The sequence below is a fragment of the Pterocles gutturalis genome, unplaced genomic scaffold, assembly GCF_000699245.1.
Source record: "Pterocles gutturalis isolate BGI_N339 unplaced genomic scaffold, ASM69924v1 scaffold40814, whole genome shotgun sequence".
NCBI classification, from domain to species: Eukaryota; Metazoa; Chordata; class Aves; order Pterocliformes; family Pteroclidae; genus Pterocles; species Pterocles gutturalis.
The window spans coordinates 19,113-38,920 of NW_010129576.1; the positions used below are offsets into that span (position 1 = coordinate 19,113).

Sequence of the window (19,808 nt, forward strand, 5' to 3'; positions counted from 1 at the left end):
AAGTTTGTTAATGTTTTTGACTGTATAATACTCGAATTAATTTCCAATTCTGTGTTTTATATTTTGTCTAAATTTGATAGTACATCTTTATAAGCTTTACTGTCCCTTCAGATCCAAAATCTGTCCAAATGGAAGTATCTTCAGTAACAATTCCTACACTCTGGTTTGTAAAGAAACTTCAGTCATTCTATTTAGACTGCTTTTTGTTCTCTGTTTTTATAATTTTATCTCTTTTTTACAGTTCTGTATTTAGAAAGATTCACTTTGTGTTTTAAAGCTGGTCTAATTAAGCCTATAGCTAGAGAATACTCATCTAGCACATACGTAGATTACAGCATCTAATTGCCTTCACTGGATTGCTTTTGTCTGATCCTGCCTTCACCTTCCGATACATCTTAGAAGCCTTGGAAAGGGTAGGACACTTGCATTTTGAAGGGGATGAGATTATCTTCTTATTCCCCTTGTCCAGTCCTTGTTATATGACTGTCTCAACTAAGTAGCCGGTTAAAAGGCCCTTACCAGTATTAGCTAGACCCAAGGAGAGAGCACTGCTGTCCATGAAGAGAACTTCTTGCAAAGCCAGTTTGTAGGAACAGAAAAGTAAGGAGGTGCGTAAGGTGCAAAACAGAACTCCAAGCAGCTAAGTAACTCTATGCCATATTTACAGTATTTAAGACTTAAACATGGGAACAGTCTGGTATATTTGGTAGTCCTTATTTAAAGGAGCTGCTCAGTAGCTAAAACTGGGATAAAGGCATGCACTGAGGGGAGAGGGCAGCAGAAATCCCTCTAAAGAAAAAGAAAAGGAGGAGCACATAATGTGTGTACTGTGGCATGACTGTGTCTGTACTCCATAATGGATGTCAGGTGGCACATCACATGAAGAGTTGATAGCTTACCAGTACAATAAAGTAAATCAGTGTGCCACAACTCCATGCACATTTAACCCTTGCCTAGCCTGTTTTAAGCTGCTTATAGCTCTTAATTTCTGGCATGTGCATGTGATTTCCATCTGCGTTTCATACTGTTATTCTCCTGTCGGACTAGTAGATGTTTTAAGTATTTTCTGATGACTGAAGGTATTATGTACCAACAATAATTCTTTATTACTACAGTGTTACCAGGACAAAATGTATTCGTTGTTGGAAACACCTTATAATCACTTTCCAGTTAATCTCAATTGAGTGTAACATTGGAAAACAGTTACATAAGTATGTCATCCCAGAATGATTTCTATAGATGTGTGTACCGAAACTGCAAGTGTTATGGGAGTTCACTTTCTTCTGTAATGGTTGATACTAATGCCTATAAATTCATAAAATGAATATTTATTTAGTCTAAAATTATTTTTGATCTACCTAATAATCTGATTCTTGTTTTTTTAACTGCGAAAGCTTGGCTTTTGTAATCCAGGCGTATTTGTTTCACACTCAAGAAATAATATTTGCATTTTGGAATGTTTTACCTGTAAATGATATGTCAAGTCAGATGCAGTATATGCACACCCCTGCATTACATGATAAGGTGGTTCCTGACCTGAAGGTATCTAATCGTGTTCTTCGGTAAAAAGAACGGTGTGTAACTGGCAATTTGATCTATTATTATTTGAATGTCCAAATTGTGACAGAAATGTAGGTGCTCTTTGATTTAAGGTCTTCTGGATTTTATGTATTTTCTTAAATTATTCAAGCTTTTTGAGACCAGAAAGTGTAATAGCTATGCATTCTACCAGTGTGTGAAAGTTAATTGAGAAGGCTTGTTTTATTTTCCTGGTGTTAAAAAATTAAGTGTAAAATGAAACGTGGAAAAGAGTGGATCAGGTTCTAGGAATGGGTTTCCAGTGGTGATTATGCAACTTAGATTGTTCCATTAAACAGCTTCTTAGACATGGTGAACTGAAATACCCTACAGCTATTGAAATATTTGAATAGGAGAGTCAATATGTTTAAGCAAAAGTTATCTACTGGCAATAGCTTGCCTGCTTGTAAATTACATCTCGGGAAGAAGCATTTTCTAAATTTCAATTTTACAATGGACTTTTAGTGCGTTTGGGCTAATCATGTCCCATTGCTAAACTATTGTCCTCGCTCTTGAGAATTCTGCAAAGATTACTTCTGTCATAAAATTCTGATTAAGAAGACAAAAAATATTTAAAGTGTTACAAGAACAGAGGACCATGCAGACTTCTCTGATCTTACAGAGAAGTTCAGGGTTCCTCCTAAATGGCAGAGACTACAACACAGACTGTTCAGTGATATCAGAAACAGAGTGCTACTAGGTTTTGTAAAATCTAACCAGGTGCCACAGAGAATATTTTGAAGCTAGTATTGCTTTGCTTTTCCCTTCATCTGTTTGGAGACTTATTTTAGTTGTTGAGTTTTTCATGTAGTCTTCCACGATAGTTAATTTGGAAAAGAAGTATTTAAAATTGTTTTAAAAGAGTATTACAAGTACTTTCATGTGTACCAAAACTGAAGTAGCCTGGTTTGACTCGATTTGTCCATAGCAGTTTCTAGGGGGAAGAGAGGTGGGAGGGAGTAGGTTTGACTGAGTTATACTGAAGTGATTACATGAACTCCCCACTTGTCATCAAAAAATTCATTCTTGGAGAAATCGTGGAGAGTGCATTAATTAGGGGCTGGGTCCCTTTTTTACATATTCTTAATGTCTTTGTTGTGTTTATTTTCTGGTAGGAAACCAAGGAACCTCTGCCTGGTTTTGTACTCTGCTATCTAGTAAGGTCTGAATTCCCTAGGGGAGAAGAGCAGGAGGAATACTAGTCTGTTTGTACCAGTGGCTGTCTTCTAAAGAAATAGGGCAGGGGGAGGAGAGAACGTATATGTATGACACTTGCTCCTCCTGGTAAACTTAGAGCTTTCATTCTGTCCTTGTAGCAGACAAGGATATCTGTTGCAATTCTTTGAAAGTGAAAACTTGATTAGTGGACCAAAATCTGACTTTTGAGCAGTCCTGGTGAAACATAATGCTTTCGTAAGGTGACAAACACTGAAAAGAGATCCAGTGAACTCTGTCTTTTTCCTTGTAGATAGCAGATGTGCTGATATTTCGTTCTCACAATTACTTTGTGTGTATTTTGGTAGCAATAACTTTTATTAGACTTTTGTAATGCCAATAAGAGAAAAGCTGTTGAGTTCTTAAGTTTGTAATTTTACCACAGCAAATGACTGGGTAATAGCAAACTACTATGGCATGCTCAGCCATTTGCTTGCAGGAGTGTTTTTTCTCTTTAGAAATATAAATTAGATTTCTCAGCCCTACCTGAAGTTGTAAGAGTTTGTTCTCTTGTAATCTAAGCATATCACACCGCTGCTCAAAGCCATGATCCCTCCCTTGGAGGGTGAGCAAGTACAAAGGCTTTTCAGTTACTGCAGCACGTACAGCCTCTTTGCTGTTTCATGCAACACCTTTCTTTAGATTGCCTTAGATTGGCTTCACAGAATTCTTGTGATAACTTAGCAGCTCTAGAGTGTATCTGTTCCATATACTTCTAATTCAAAAACGGCACATGTGGGTGGGAACAAGATGAATCCAAATTGTATTTGAAATATTGTGGATGAGTGTTAAGGTTGACTGGCAAAATACGAATTCCCTTTTTGTTTTGTGAACTTTTTGGGACATACGGTATGAATTTTCTTGGCAGTGTGTATGTGGCTGGTATTGCTACGTGTCATGTGCCTGCATAGTGTCTCAACTGTGGAGAGCTTTATCTTTCAACCACATCATTGTTCAGGAAGTTGAGAATATAAGAATGGAAGTGTCAAGAGAAAAAAATTAAAATTTCCAATATTTGCTGAATCTGTTTTTTACAGGTAGCAGTGCAACATGTTATGAGTTAGAATAGTGACAGAGGTAAAAGGGAGAAGGACCTTGTCCCTTGTAAAACAGCTCTTGTAAGAGAATAGTTGCTATCTGGAAAGTGACCTTTTTATTTAAAGGCTTTTACTCGCATTATTTCTTAGATACAGGTTCAATTTATACAAAGTATTCACTATGGACTTCTTTTTTCTCTCCACTTGTATACATCGCAGAATGAAAGCACTCTGAAGATTCATCATATTAGATTAAAAAATGAAGCTAAGTTTAAGTTGCTGAGTTTTCATTGATAAAGATGAGTCACAAAACAGTCTCCTGGGTTTTTCTGAATGGATATCACTACTTTTTAAGTACTAAAGACATGTACTGTAGTGTTTCCTTCTTTGTTTCATTATACTTCTTCTTACAGTTATTGTGTTATTCTTGACATCTGTGATACTTTTGTTTTTTCGGGAACTCCATTCAGTGTTTCCTTTTCCTCTCATCCTTCCTTTTGTTTTAATAATATCTTTTTCCTGTTTCCATCCTGGTGTGTTTATTATGAGCTTTTATGAGCACAAGTAGCAGTGCTTCGTTCAAAATGTCATACATATGTGTCTTTGAGCAGAGACAGCTTTGAAGTACCATAACTTCTTTGAAATGAAAACTGTAGCATTGGGAAAACATTAATATAATACAAATTTGCCCCTGCTTCAGATTTCTGACTCCCTACTGTGTAAGATGGAAACATCTTTCCCTGAAATCCTCTGAACTACCCTCTAAGGATCTTTTGACTACAAGCAGGAATTTAGGCTTTAAATGTAAGCTGATTGACATGAATAAAATCACTATTTTTCTCTGAAATACACTCCCCACTGAAATCTGTTGCACAGGGTGCATTGTTCTTAAGTGCAAAACCTTTGTGGTGAGGGGGACTATAAAGGAAATGCAAGGGAGGCTTCTTTCACAGACTAAAAGAATTTTTCACAAATTACTGAAAACAGAATAGCATCGCTATGCTGCAGGGGTTGGAAGCATAAAGTTGGTGCCATTAGTTAGCAATCTTCGATGTAGACAGACCGTTACAGCTTAAAAATAAAAAGAAATGGGCCCTTCCACTTTTTAAATGAATACGTATATCCATTAAGTAGATCTCTGGATCTGTGTCAATATTGGTAATTACTGGTTTGACTCCAACAACAGAATCCAATAATTGAGTTAGAAGCAATTGTTCTGATAACACAGAGTAAATGGAATTGTTTTCATATAGAAATTGTGGTCTGTTTTGATGGTGGAAGGTTTCAGAAAACCTTTGCTTTCAGAGGTTAAGGAGGGGGGGAGATATGGACGTTTAGGCGATTACAGGGACGTTAGTTCTGAGAAACATATAATTTGGGCACTTGCTAAATGAAGCAGAAATGTTGACACTGCTGCAGCATTAAGATTTAACATTTGAAGATAAGTGGGGTTTGTTCCTCTTTTTGGGTAGTGATTATACTGATCCTGTGATCAAGATGAGTGGAGCAGCAACATTGCTGAGACTGAAATACAGCTCCATGACAGGGAATTGATCTTTTGAAGGCAAATTCGTTTGTGTAGAGGGTTTTTGGTCCAAAATTAGACCAGTTGTTCAAAGCAGTGAAACAGGTGGTAGTTGAAAAACAGAGATGATTCCAGACCCTCTTTTCATTGTGTCACAGCAGAGAGTTTTTCAGACTGTTTCACTTGAGTCAATTTTTTGTTTGTTTTATTCTTATCTTGTCTTTTCTGCCTGCCTTGCCCATACTGGAGGAAGAAATGCAGGAAAATCTGCCTACCATGTTGACACCTTACAGAACACTAAGAATCCCATTAACTTGAGTTATGACTCTAGACATAAAGGAAATTGCAAATATTCTGGGAGTGACCACTACTTACCTATATTTTAATGTGTTCAGGGTCAAAACTTGAATAAAGCTTTTAGATCAGGAACTAGCCTATGTCTTGGTTAAGAAAATAATTATTAAATACTTTTACATTCAACAGTTAAATGTGTGTAGAGCTGAAAAGTAGCCATCTAGGTGCTGGTTGTAAGATGAGTTTGAGGAAATGACTAGGAAAACTGTGTGGCTTTGTTTACAAAACATGTTTGTGCACTTGAAATATGCTGCTTCAAACTGGACAAAGTCTTTTTTTTTGTAAATAATACACTTGCTTTATATGTATTCCAAGTTAAATTAATTTTAGGACCAGTTTTACTGTACAAATAGGGACTGAAATGCAACAAGATGTGGTTGTATTCTAATTTCTTAAGTACGCTGAACTGATAGCATTCAGCAATAGCAGAGTAAGGCTTGACATAGGGTGTTACAGTAACTATACGTTGGTCTCATAGTAACAGGTTCAGCTTGTTGAATTGTTTAGTTTTTTTTAATTAGTAGTTTGATATTGACAATTAGGAATCAAAAATATTTTGTGTTGGAAAATCTTTCATTGAGCTACGGTGGAGAAATGTTTCCTTTGTCAGCTGCTGTGATATTTTGACTCATCTGAAGCTCTACAGAGAACTCCTAGCATAGATGCCTGTTTTTCATCTTAGTACGATGTTGTCTGTCTTGAAGTCTCTCAGCTGCAGCAATGTGTGGATTTTTTTTTTTAAGGGGGGAGAATGACATAAAACAGAAATCCTGGTTTCTGTTGATTTCTGAATCTTTTACTTTGTATGAGTATGTCTTTTTTGATCTATATATGTCATAGGAGTTGGTCATAAAGGAGTATAGTATACATTCTTAAGAGTTTAGTGGGCTGGGGCAAGCGTACATGTGGTTAATGACTTTTCAGGCTCAGGGCTTATTTTTTTTTCCTCTCTCCCCACCTCCTTTAGGTAATATACTTGAAGAAAACACCAGAAGAAGCTTACAGAACACTTTTGTCTGGATCTAATCCACCGTATCTTCCATTTAGGTATGTGAACATGAGAAATGAGCCTAACTTTTGTGTTTTGCTTAATACAGATTTTTCAGATTGCCTTCCCAGAAAAAGGGTTTCGTGTCTGATACAGATGTATCAAAATGACTGATCTCCAGAAAAGATACTTTTTACTTCTAGTGGAATTATTTACTCTGTGTTGGAATAATAAAGCCATTTCAATTGACTTAAGTTTTAACATTCCCAGTCTTGCAAACTGTCAGGTTTAGAAAACAGTTCTTAGCATGTTTGTGATTTAGCAATTAAAACTTTTCTTTATGATGTATCGTGGTCTACTATTTGGAAGTCATTCAGATCTTCTAAATTAGCTTACGTGAATGAAGGGGGTTTTATGCTGTTATATTTTCTCTATTTTACAGAACAAGTACTGATGTTCCACTTATTAAATTGCTTTGCCTTCCTGTTTTCAATGGATCATAGATAACTTCTATCAGTCTGTCTTTATTTTCTGTACTAAGGTCAACATATTGAGACTTGAATCTGAGGAGTTTTAGCTGTCATGACTATCTAATAAAGAGACTTCTACATATTTATTTTTGGTGTGTACCTTGGACTTTATGAATGAAAATACCTTACACTATTCTTAGGCAAACACTAGGAATAAAAGCCAACTTCAAGAAGGTCGATGTCCTCTTATTTTAGAGGAGTCAGTGTTTGACAAGTACTGTTCACTGTCAGCCAGTGCAGCTGTAAATGTAGACCTACCTTGTCTATATCAAATTAATCTGATTCCACTCACCAAAGGAAGATCAGATTCTCTTTCTCCTCATAGCTTGTACAGGAGGAGCCAGATATAGTATAAACTATGGGGATGGTAGATTTGTATGTGAAGACCAATTTGACTTTGAAATCTTAAACCATCAAACACATTTTATAAAAAGGTATTATTCAGTGATAGCTTTTATTGGCAGAGAATTTATACATTCTCCTGGTCATTGGTAGCTCTCCAAAGCCCAGCAAGTTTACTGAGCTGTTGATACCCATATTTTTTTCAGGTAATTGTAAAAGATACTTGATACAATGCATAAAAAAATGTTATTTTAAACATGTCAGTGTTTTTTAGCATCTCCAAATTCTATATAAAATACAGGAGTGGTAATCTAAGTTAAAACAAGAATAATGTATAGTGTTCTCCACCTTTTAGATTCTTTGTTGCCTGATCTTCTCCCAGTTTGAAATAATTACATTGCTCCATTCCATTTACAGAAGGTTCAGCTATTGGAAAATTTCTGGAAGAAATTCGTTGAAGCAAACTGTATTATTCTGAGAACAGACACAGTGTCAATACATTCTTCTGACTCCTTATCATTTTGAGGAAGCAGCAAGTGAGATGTTTCTGTGTGATATTTCCCTTCATTCTGGGGATTACTATGTACCATTTTAGTAGAGTCTAAAAGAATCTGATTCTTCCTTTCATGTCAAATTCTCAGTGGTTCAACTTTGGCGGGAGTATTTCTTTCATATAAGAGCTTTTAATACTAAAGTGACCTAAATATTTCAGAATCTTAAGCTTAGTTTATTCAAAACTTGCTTAAGAATCAAAACTCTTAGTAGTGGAGGATGTATGTTACCTGAGAATAGCTGTATTTTGTTCACCAATTACAAAAATTTCCTGTTTAGAATTACAGGAAATTACTATGTCTTTAGATTCCTTTTTCCCTCACCAAAGTAAAGATTAAGGTGTGTAGAAAAGAGGTTCTGACAAAGTGAAGAACCTGAGTTATCAGATCCCAAAATTGTAAGACAGAAAACTTGGGAGGAGTAGTGTGTCTGCAGAACAGTCTCATGTGACACTGTTTGTTCAGACCAAAGGCTACAGACCTTTGCCTTGCAACCAATACATTATAATAATGATGATGATAATAGTAGTAGCAATGATTAAAAAATGCTATTTCTGCTTGACTGGTGGGGAGTAGTGAAAGTAATTGTCTCTGTGATTTCTTGTGAGGCTGATAAGAAACACAGTAACAAATTTTAAAACATGAAACGATTTAATTTTAAGTGTTAATTATTCAAAACAAATCTTAATGAGTTTGAATTAATAAAATTATATTTCAAAATATAATAGTTAGCTACTCTGGGCTCAGCAAAGGAGGAGTAAAAAAATACAAGAAACAGCAAGGTTTTCTGAAGATAGCTGTATATTATATACAAAGAGCATTTTGTGTTTCCCAGGGGAGAGAATACGAACTGAAGACATTGAAGAAGGCAGTGTCCAGCAAAGGGACTACTCAGTTTTTGCAGTCTGGCTTGTCAAAATTATTACAAAAGTATAATCATTTAATTCCATCCGTCAGCTTCAGAAGAAGAGGGCAATAAATATAGAGTAGCCAGTTTCTGAAACATAACTCCTCTTGCAGTCTTTATCTGTGTGTTTCAAGCCCTGGGTTGCTGGGAGAGAAATGATTTGCTAAAACTAAAGCTTTTTTAGAGATTGTTATTTTTTTTTTTTTTATGGTGGGCTTTCTGTGGTCTGTTAAGAGTTTTGGTATGGTTTTGGGGTCTTTTTAATGCAAAGCTTTGGCTATTTTAGAGGATGGGAGGGAGGCAATCTTCTTGAGCAGAACCTTGCTGTTTCTAGAAGGAATACAGAGCTTTTGCTAGGAGAATTAAACATTCTTGAGCATTCTTTCTTATATGATGTGGGGCTGGAAAGCACTTAAGTTTGGAGCGGCTTTGGTCTATGTCAGGTCTTGGCACTGGATTAGAGCCCAAGCAGATTCTGTTACCTGTGGTGTAGTTTATCCTGCTGGGAAAGAAGGCTGTGTAATCTAGTTGTACAGGAGGCGGGATGAAGAGGAGTCAGGAAATAAACTGAAGGATTCTGACAAGATAGGAGGCTAGGTAAGAAATGGGGAGTCTGGTAGTTAGGGAGAGGATATGTGGGAGCCGGAGTCATAGGAAGAGGCTGAAATAGATACATAAGGAGCTTAAGAATTACTTGACTGAAAGCAGGGCAAGTGGATTCAATGAGGGCCTGCAGTGGGATAATGTCGTCTAGCTGTGAATGGGGAAGAAACAATTTATTCTTCATTCCCTTGTTTTTCCAAGGCCTTTGAGATTTTCTTCCCTGTCTGTTCTAAGACATTTGAGACATCTCTGATGCAAAATATAGAATGATGCAGAGGCTCAAGCAAATGAACTTGTGCTGGAAGCAGTAGCATTGCCCTGTCTGCTTGGCATCGAGCTATACTGTGAAGAAACAAGTTGGTGCTGTGAGAAAGTTTGCATTCCTTCTGCATCTTTAGTGTCTTGGAAAGGACTAAAATGATTCTTATATACAATGAAAAACATAACCCAAATGTCTTACCTCTTCCCTCCTATTCTAAGGTCTAGGAGGGAAAAAGAAATGGGTTATTAATCGTTGGTATTCAGTACTTACTGACTTGAGTTTATTCGTGGAGCCTGGAACTTAGATATTGTGTAACTTCTGCAGGATAGGTCATCTGCATTTGAATAGTTTCAAGTGCAAGAGTTATCAATGAGCAATGATCAGTTAAGTTTTACAGCTAGACTATTTAATAAGTTTGTTAATTTTATATCTGAAGTGTCTTCTATTTGGAAAAAAATAGATAATTTTCAATAGGTAGAAGCTGCAGGATTGTCAGATTCTTTATGGAGTACTGAGGTATGTTTACATTAAGTGATCACTGGGAAACTGATCTACTTTCATCTAGCTCAGTGACCTCAAAAAGCCTTAATCGGCTTAGATCTTCAGCTGGTATTTCATTTAAAGACAGCTTCAGCAAATATGGTTGAGGGGTGGAGGGAAATCAGAATACTGCTCTTACAAGATACATGGAATTTTTCTGTTTTGTTTTTGTAGTAGAAAAACTGAAGACAAAACAGGAGGATAAGGCACTACTATTTTTGAGACACTTCCATTTTATTTTTGGCTGATTCACTGTCACTTGGTGACACTCTCGTCTCTTGAAGATCTTGTACCGTATCTTCTCACTTCCATTTAAGAAAACAGTGCTAACACCATTTTAAATAATCATAAATACCAGTCTCCTATTGTGAAATTATTTTAGATTTTTACCTCAAATTATTCTGTGTTCACTTTATGTTAAAGAGAAAAACCAACTATGTTTTAGTATTACTGTGTTCAATCTCTAGATATGACATGAATTTCAGAGCTATATTTTAGTTTGTAGCTTTTGGGTTTTATTTTTTTATTGGCAAGTGCTGGGGAAACAAACTATTTTGTTGTCAACAGTGTTGAGGGGTTTGGTGACAGGGAAAGCTTTATGCAGTATTGAGGTCAGCTACAATAACTGTGAAATCAGATGTGGGATTTGCAGCTCTGCAGTGCTGGCCCAGATTCATGCGACATCTGTATCTCATAGAAATATTCACATTTTTCTCATTTTGAAAGCGCATAGAGTACTGTCAGGTAATATTGGTAAAACATTGTTTGAAAAACAAGGTAGTTATGCATTTGGCCATGCCTGGGAGAATACTGTAATGAAACATGTGACCAGCGACAGAAACTGGAGCACCCACTCTGTAAAACTGCAGGTAGAGGTCTGTATGTGCTCTGTTCTGTTGTTCTGATATGAAATGAGGTCTTGCTTTCTCTTCTGTGCTGCTTTAAACACAGACTTCTGAGTTGAACAAAAAGGTATAATATTTGAAATCCAAATGGCTTGGTTTCCACCAGTCAAAACACCTAAATGTTTTTGTATGTGCATAAGTAGTCCCAGTAAGTTAAAAACGACTACTACTGTCTTAAACATAAGCACCTGCGTTAGTTATCTGTAGGATAGGATGCTGACTGCGTACAGTGGACAAAGGAGAAGAAAAAGTTTAAATAGGAAGAATGTCTGGAATTAATTTTAATTTCATCTAAAATTATATGTTTCTTCAAAGTTAGTAAAGGTATTTTTTTCTTTACAGTGCTCTTCCTAATAACTGTTAGTGCTTGCATTTGCTTTTACTGTGGTACAAAGTGTGGCCCATTCAGAATCTATTGCATTTTATGCAAGCTAAAATTAGTATTATTAATTATTGCTCTAAAATTGTGAAATATATCTGCCACTGGTAGAAAGAAGGTGCGTGCTGGTGGATCTAGTGCTATATAATTGACTTCTCAAGTCAAAGTGGTATGAGAATAGCTGTATTTCTAACAGGATTTTTGTAAAGGTTAGTACTAGTATGCAATATGACAGATTCTGACAGTATCCAATATTTTTATCCGTGGTCTGGTAAATTTACACATCAGGAGGAAAGAAAATGGGTTCACGTGAAGAATGGTGAAATCAATCTGTTCTGCATTAGTTTTTAATTATTTAGTTTTCTTCAGTAAAAGTATTAATTCAGGAGGATTCAGAAAATAAGATCAAATGTGGTTTTTTAAGTATTTACAAAGCTTTTTAATGATTTTACATGACTTCTGACTGATTTCTCTTGGCTAGAAAAAGAACTTGATAACTCAGCCTGGAGGAAGTCCTCTAGGTGACTGAGAAGGGAGATGTTTTGGTTTTGCCTTTAACAAGAAAGAAACAAAATAATTAGTGTCTTAAAATACCTTAGACAGCTCCTTCTAAGCAAAAAGATATTTTACTCAAGTAATTTAAAACATTCAGGAAATCAGGTCACGATAAACTCTTAATCTTTGCCTTTTGAGTATTTCAAGGCCTCTTTAGACACGTAGTTGGCAGTAAGATTGGCATTAAGCATCTGTCCTCTCTAATACTTCTGCAAAATGCTCTTTGAGTGAATTCTGAAGGAATACTAACACTTAGCTGGAATTACACGAAATCAACTATTTGATAGGAAGATTGAATATAAAAGATGTCACTTCATAAGTACACTGCGACTGCTTCAGAAATAAACTAGGCTTTTATATTGCTTTAATACTTAAATCACCTCTGTATGGTGTGTTTTGTTGCTTGCTGTGTGTTCTGAAGCTGGTAACGTGGGTTTCATCTCCTAATACTGAGTCTGCAAGCACTTGCCTTACCTGTACGTCAGATCTGCCTCTACTATGTCAGTGGATCCAGTATGCAGAGTCCTCAGGGATTATATGTAAAACTGCTGCCAAATTTTCTTTGGTTTTACACTTAAAATTTAATACCTTTAGATAGCCTAGCTTAAAATTCTGGAGCATAAAACAGCAAAGTTTCATAAAGGGGTTTGCATCTGTAATTGATTCTAATCAGACAGTTGTACTTCCAGAAACTAGAAAAGAAAATATATATATTCCTGGATTTACTGTGAAAAGGATTGTGAGTGCTGTGGCTTTAAGGAGACTTGGGGAAAAGTCTATAGATTTTGTTGTATTTTTCTTGTTTTCTAAATTATGATAGAAGGAACTCTAGTGATTTGCTTGTGTTTTCTTACCAGAAGGTACTTGAGGGGATGGGAGGGAGAGAGAGATTACGGCAAGGTCTGATATAATGCGCTCAGTATTTGCTACGGTTCATCAAACATCATGCTTTCCTTTGAAGCATTAGGTGATATTAAGCCACTGCTTCAAGGTGTTATTTCACTACCATCCTGTACTGTCATTCCTATCTGATGTTTATTTATGGTTTCATTACGTTATTGCATTCTGCCACAAAAGATAGATGGGAGTGTGAGTTTCTCACATGTTAACTCAGTGTGTTGCATTTCTTTAAAAAAAAAACACGTTAGAATACCATTGTTCTTTGAGTTTCTGGGAATTTGAGATTAGGTTTAAGCAGCTTTTTATTTGTTCATTCTAAAACTTTGCCTAATTGGAATTTTCTTGGCTTTCAGTCTTTCTCTTTTTTCACTGTGTGTGGATGGCAAGTGTCAGCAGAGCTGTTTTCTCCGCTCCAAATGCACCTGTTTTAATGGTTAGGTGCACAGCAACAGAAATGAGGCGTTTGAGGCATGGATGATGTAGGCAATAGATTTTAGCTGCCAGCATCCATGTGCACTCCCCTGGTAATAGCTGTCTGTGGGAGCTGTAGCTAGGAATACTGTACACCTGGAATTGAGATAGGCTTATCTTGTGCATCTAGGTCAAGTTCAATGTTGTGCCTCCCTCTCTCCTTTCCCTTCTCTCTCTCGTTCTTGTAGCACTTCTTATTAATGGATTAGAGATTACATGGGTTTTTTTTTCCCAGTATTGTTTTTATGTCCTGCAGTATCAGATGCCTTATCAGTTGATGAAGTAGTTATATAATATAGATAGAATTAAAATTATATTCTTGTTATAGGAAAAGAACATGTAACATACAACATGTCTGCAACAATCATGTCTTCCATTCCTCTTTCTCTAAATATTTAATGTGTGGTTTGCATTGTTCTAGGTTTTATTGTTTCTGCCAGCCCCTTCAGAAACCTCTTAGAGCTTTTAAAGATTTTCTGCTATGTGCGTGTTCCCACTGGGGCCTTAAGATTTTTTTTTTTTACTCGAAGACCTTTTTGTTTGCTCAAATGCTTTTGTGCTAAAATGATCTGTTATCCAGCTTCCTCGTCTCAAAAATTTATTGTCTGTAAAGTTTCTGGTTTACAGCTTTGGTATATTCTGCTTATCTAATGTAATTTTAAAGAAAAGCTTCTTTGGATTTGGATATTGAAGGTTTATTCACACTAAAGTTCTTATTCTAAAACATTGTGGCTAAGTATTTTTTTAATAATCTATTAACTTGAAAGCTTTTCTAGAGTAGCCTGCCTGTAAGATGACACTCCCAAAATTGTAGCTTTTTATTTTCTTAAGTACGTTTTCTATGAACACTGCTTGCTCAAAACTGTTATACTTATTTTACTCTTAAATAATAGGTAAGAATATTCTACTCCTAAAGTACCTGGAATTGAAGGAGCATATCAATGTAACAAATTTCATACTACTTATAGCAAGTAGACTATCAAAAAATCAATGAAAGCTTGAAATTTTGCATCAATTGTAGATTAAAGATGTATATGGCTGAAACATAGAATTTTGCTGTTCTGATAAACTGCAGTTCTTAAAACTCAGGATAAGACAGATTAGAGCAAAGCTATAAAAGATTTCTTCAATGAGTGATTAGGAAATAATTTGCCCAGGCAGAGTTTTGTTAAAATGCAAACTGGTCTGAAGCACACCTTGAAAAGAACTTTTTCTTTTTTCCACAATGCATTTGTTGCTGTTATTTTTTGGTTGTGTTATTTATGTTGGTGTCTCTTACCATTTGAATATGTTTTGCTTTGTCGTCTTTTAAAGAGAAATTATTATTTTCATAGTGGCAGAACTGAGGTTAAGTAATTTTAAATTCAGTTATATCTGAGTAATTTTTAATCACATCTGTAATCAGGTATCAAAATGAGAATCTGTAAATGAAATCCAAACTAGTAGTCTATTTGCCTTTCCCTGTTAGTGTAACTCAGTTAAGACTCGAATAATGGTTAAAGCAAGTTTTGCTTTATTTGCTGCAATACTAATAATTACACAATTGAGAGTGAGTGCAAAGCTTTCTGTTGCAGGACAGCATAAATAATTTGGTAAAAGGCATGTAGTAAGCTGATGTAAAATATGCACTTAAAATAATTTGCAGTATCTAACTGCATTTACACTAAGCTACATCTTTGGAAGGGGTCTGCTTTAGCATAAACAAGCTTCTAAAAAGATGTTTTCTTCAAACTTTAATTCAGAGTTCTTGGAGGGGATTGAATAACTTGAATATATTTTGTTGTGTGCTGCCTTTCCCTGAGGTCTTAAAATAATTCCATGTATATTAAATTCATTTGTATTAAATCTATAGGGATGCTTCATTTGGAAACTGCACGTACAATCTTACAGTCTTGGACTGTTTACAGGGAATAAATAAGGTAACAACACTTTTCCTTGGCAAAGCAGATTTTAATTGACTTTTAAAATGTGAAAGAAAATACTGTTAAAATACATTAAAAAATCTGTTTTCAGAGCACAATGTGTGAATGAGTAGTATGCTGTCATGAAGCCTAAGTTACCGAGGACTGTGTGAGTAGTTACAACGGAAGAAAGTTACACTTTTACCTGGCTGGCCTGGTCTTTGTCAGCTTTCTAAACTTCACCTTATGAATCAGAATGTGCAAACGCCGCAGGCCTGCCTGGGAGCAGTTCTTAACAGTGCAAGGCAGTGCACTAAATCTGGGAACAGATAATTTATAGATATTGGTAAAAGGGAATAACATAGGTTGATAAGGCCAAGTGAGACAGACACCTAGGTATACTGTGATTTAATCAGAGCAATTTTTGGAGGGACTTGACCCCAACTTACCCCCAAAACAGCTGGTTCAGTGCTTGACACTAATCTTTTTGGAATTGTTTAAAAAGAATGAAACCTAACATATCTTACTAGTGTTTTGATGTGTCACTTTCAACAGTCCTGGTCCTGGGGAATATTAAGCTCCAATATTGCTTTTTCTTAAAATGTTATGTCACATCTTAATTGGCAACCTTGTGTTATAGTGTATACTTCATACTATTAGCAAAGATTAAATTTTGTTCATAATTTCCCAGTGATCTTGATGAACGGAGGAGGCTATATGAACAGTTCTGTACAGACACTTTATAGACTATTTGTAACTCTTAAAAGTATGGAAAAACAAGTGTTTCTTAAACCCTCAAAAAAGAGAGATCAAGCTTAATATTTTTAGTTCTGTGGGGGTGGGAAAGGAGCTGTCAGTTAACAGCAAGACTCTAATTTGTGTAGCATTCTACGGATCCTGAAGCTCTGTGAAGCAGTCACTGTAATTTATCTGCAACTAACATGTCAGAAGGACTTTGAGAATAATTCTTTCCTTCTTTGTTCCCATAAAACTTATTATTGAATTTTTGTCCAGTTCAGCTACAGAGGTAAAAACTCTTTGAGCGGAAAATGTATGCCTTAATCTGAAGTAAAATCTTAGTCTACCTGGGTAAATTTGGCATTTGTGTGCACATATATACTTGTGATTCAGGGGCCTACAAGTTCTGGAGTGCAGCCAGCCAACCATGGTTAAATGAAATACACTTTTCAAAATCAGATGTTCAGACAAACCTCTTGGTATCTTGGGTTTCATGACAAGTCCAATCGTAGAGTCTATGTTGTCTAATATAAAGCTATTTTTTTGTCTTTAAAAAGGTGCTCTATATGTAGCAAATAATGGCAGACTGATGATTGTTTTTAACATTGTAGATCTGTGATGTATTTTTTATCACACCTTAATCCTATGTTGCATAATATCTATACTTCTCAGAATGCAGTAGATTCAGTGCAAATATATGCTGCAGAACTGTCTTTCACTAATTCCTTGGAAGAAATTTGGGCTATGAATTCCTTATTCATATAATTGTTTTTAATATGGTATTATACACAGATCTTTAGTACAAAATTGGCATATTTAGTAATAATACAGTAATCAAATACAAGTCTTTTTTTCATCTTGTAATAAATACTGTCTAATGTAGTCTAGTGAACTTGATTCTATCAGTGGAATGTATATTAAAAGCAAATCATAAAAAACAGGTTATACACAGTACTGAATTCTGCATATGCCATTTTGCCTGGATGTTATGGTGATAAACTCAGAGTATCATGCTAGGTATGGAAAATCAGTAAACTCTTAATGTTCTGTATTTTATTATGCCTTAACTGCATGAGAATATATTCAGCATAGAAATCATTGAATAAATGTGTAACAAAAAGGGAATTGCTTTTCAATTTGTCGTCTACCTTACAGAAAAAAAACATAAATAGTGGGGTGGGGAGAATCAATTTTATTATTTAAGTGATATGCAACAGCTTCTGTGTCCCATTATAATGTATTCCATGGGGAAATAATGAGTCTGACATGCTTTAGTGAAATGGTTGGAGTTTTTGTTGTCTGTGTTGCTAGCCTGTGCAAAATGTAGTGTTGTCTTAACATACAGGCTTCAATAAGGCAAAAGCACAAAGATCTAGTGATTCAGTTTTGATTCTCAAAAGCAGTATTATAAAATGAGATTATATATCATATTTCAGAATAAACTGACACCTTGTTGCCTTTTAGGCCTTGCAGCATGGATTTTTTGACTTTAAGACATTTGATGTGGATGAATATGAACACTATGAGGTTTGTACACAGTAGTGAGTTGAATGTGTTTGGTTTACCTGAAATAAGTAAGAATATACAGTATCCTGCAACTTAAAACATGCTGGAAACACATTTTAATTCAAGTAAAGCCCAGTGTTCATATGTAAGGTATGTGCACACAAACCTGTACGCTGTAGGTGAAAAACAAGCAGGATGAATATCCTTGTAATTTCAGTACATCGCATAGGAAATCTGCTGTTTTCTCATAGCCTTTCTGGCTTCTGTGACCTCTGGTGCGTTCCCAACCTTCCACCAGGATGCTGCTATCCAAGCTCTCTCAGCTGACCCAAGGAATCAGTGTTTTCTTTCAGCACTTGTTGAGCTGCTTCTTGAGATGCTATTAGGCCCTAATACATGATAATTTATTTTAGAGCCACGTAGTTTAAGCGCATTTTGAGCTTTTTTAGTAAGGATGCATTATATGGGGATTCCAATAATGAAAATTCATCCAAAATATTTCCCTGATGAAGTCCCAAAAAACTAACAGATGTCATTCATTGTTCTGCCAGCCTTCTTATGACTTAAGAAGAAATATTCTGGATTACTCTGGATGCTTCTAGGACTTTGTTCTGCAACACGCACACCTTTATCTGCTAGTAGTAGACAGTTATCTCAAGCTGTATTGCTGCAGAGAACCTTTAAAATATGCCCATGCTACACTTGTGAACTGAGCTGTGTACAGAGGAAGTTGCAGGCACAGGAGGTGTATATACACCTTGTTCAGAATTGTTGTGTGATCTTTGTCTACCATTTCCCTCACTCAAAGGAAGGGAAAGGGTTTTCACTGAAGTCAGTGGCAACCACGTAGTTGTATTTGGCTTTGTCTTTGGAACTTCCTGAAGGCCCTGCAGTTGCATTGGTTAAGGAGAAAGATATATAAACTAGAGGTGTGCTAAACATTTGAATGTGTATATATATATATTTAAACTCTTTTTATAGCTCTGTTACTGTATTGTAGCCAGTATTCTTCCCCCCAGCCCTTCCATGGCAATTTTCAGAAAACTTGGAAATAATAAGAATAAATTCAGTTAGTCTGAAAAAGTCCATTTAAAAATTTCTAATATTAACTTGAATGTTTCTAATATCAAACATATTTTAGGGATAATTGCTTCTCTTAAATCTCTGTAACATTTGATAAATAACTTCTGTTTTACAACCAAGATATGGGTGACTCTACGTATCTGAAATACGTACAGCTATAGGAAATGCTTCATAAATGTTCAAGAAAGAGGGTGCAGTCAGGAAAGGAATAAACAGTGGAAAAACTTGGTTTACAGCACAAGTCGATACAGTAGATGTTGGCTGCAATAGGTACACTATAACATATAGCTATTCACAAAACTTAAAATCATTTGTAGAAGCATTTCTATCTACTGTAATTTTCCATAATTGCTAAATTAAGAAAATGGTATAGCCTTTACTGAATTACCAAAATTAAATGAACAGTAACTAAAATTTGAGGTGTGAAATTGCTGCTTTTTTGATTACTCTGTGAACAAAAGGAAAATGTTTGTTCCAAAAACAAATTATGTTTAGTAATTCTTATGAATCTGTATGTATAATAGGCATTAATCTGCCTGAAAAAAAAGTATTAAAATAATTAACTAAAGCTCTCCCATTATCTTGTTTAATGCTTAACATTATTTTACTTTGTGCAAAAGTACGTATGTGTGAATGATGTTTACAGTATGCTGCCTGTTGTCTGAGTTTAAGAAGCAAGAACTTGGAATCATCTTTAATATTTTGTCAGTTTTTTGGTATGTCTTCTATTTTATGCATTGTGGTCAGCTTTGTATGTTTAGTCATGTCCTGTGCTGTATTTCCAAAACTTTAAATGTTCCAAGTTTTTGCTATGTTAGATCTTCAAATGTGGAGAAAAGTTGCATAAGACTTAAAGGGATCAGGCTAAAGGAAATTCTAATTCTTTGTATAAACTATATATATAGTTTATATAGTTTATATATATATATAAAGTTTTT

The 19,808-nt window shown here is 35.4% G+C and overlaps 1 protein-coding gene across 1 annotated transcript in view; it reads left to right on the forward strand.

The window, feature by feature from the left end:
• LOC104466527 (dual specificity protein phosphatase CDC14A-like) overlaps window positions 1–17,808 on the forward strand; it is a gene marked incomplete at both ends in the record, with an annotated part of 36,867 nt that extends 19,059 nt beyond the window's left edge. The window contains 3 exons of the mRNA XM_010079969.1: window positions 6,677–6,756; window positions 15,495–15,561; window positions 17,746–17,808. Of these exons, the coding sequence (XP_010078271.1) occupies window positions 6,677–6,756; window positions 15,495–15,561; window positions 17,746–17,808 (210 nt within the window). The remainder of the gene's footprint in view (window positions 1–6,676; window positions 6,757–15,494; window positions 15,562–17,745) is intronic.
• Window positions 17,809–19,808: the final 2,000 nt, after the last annotated feature.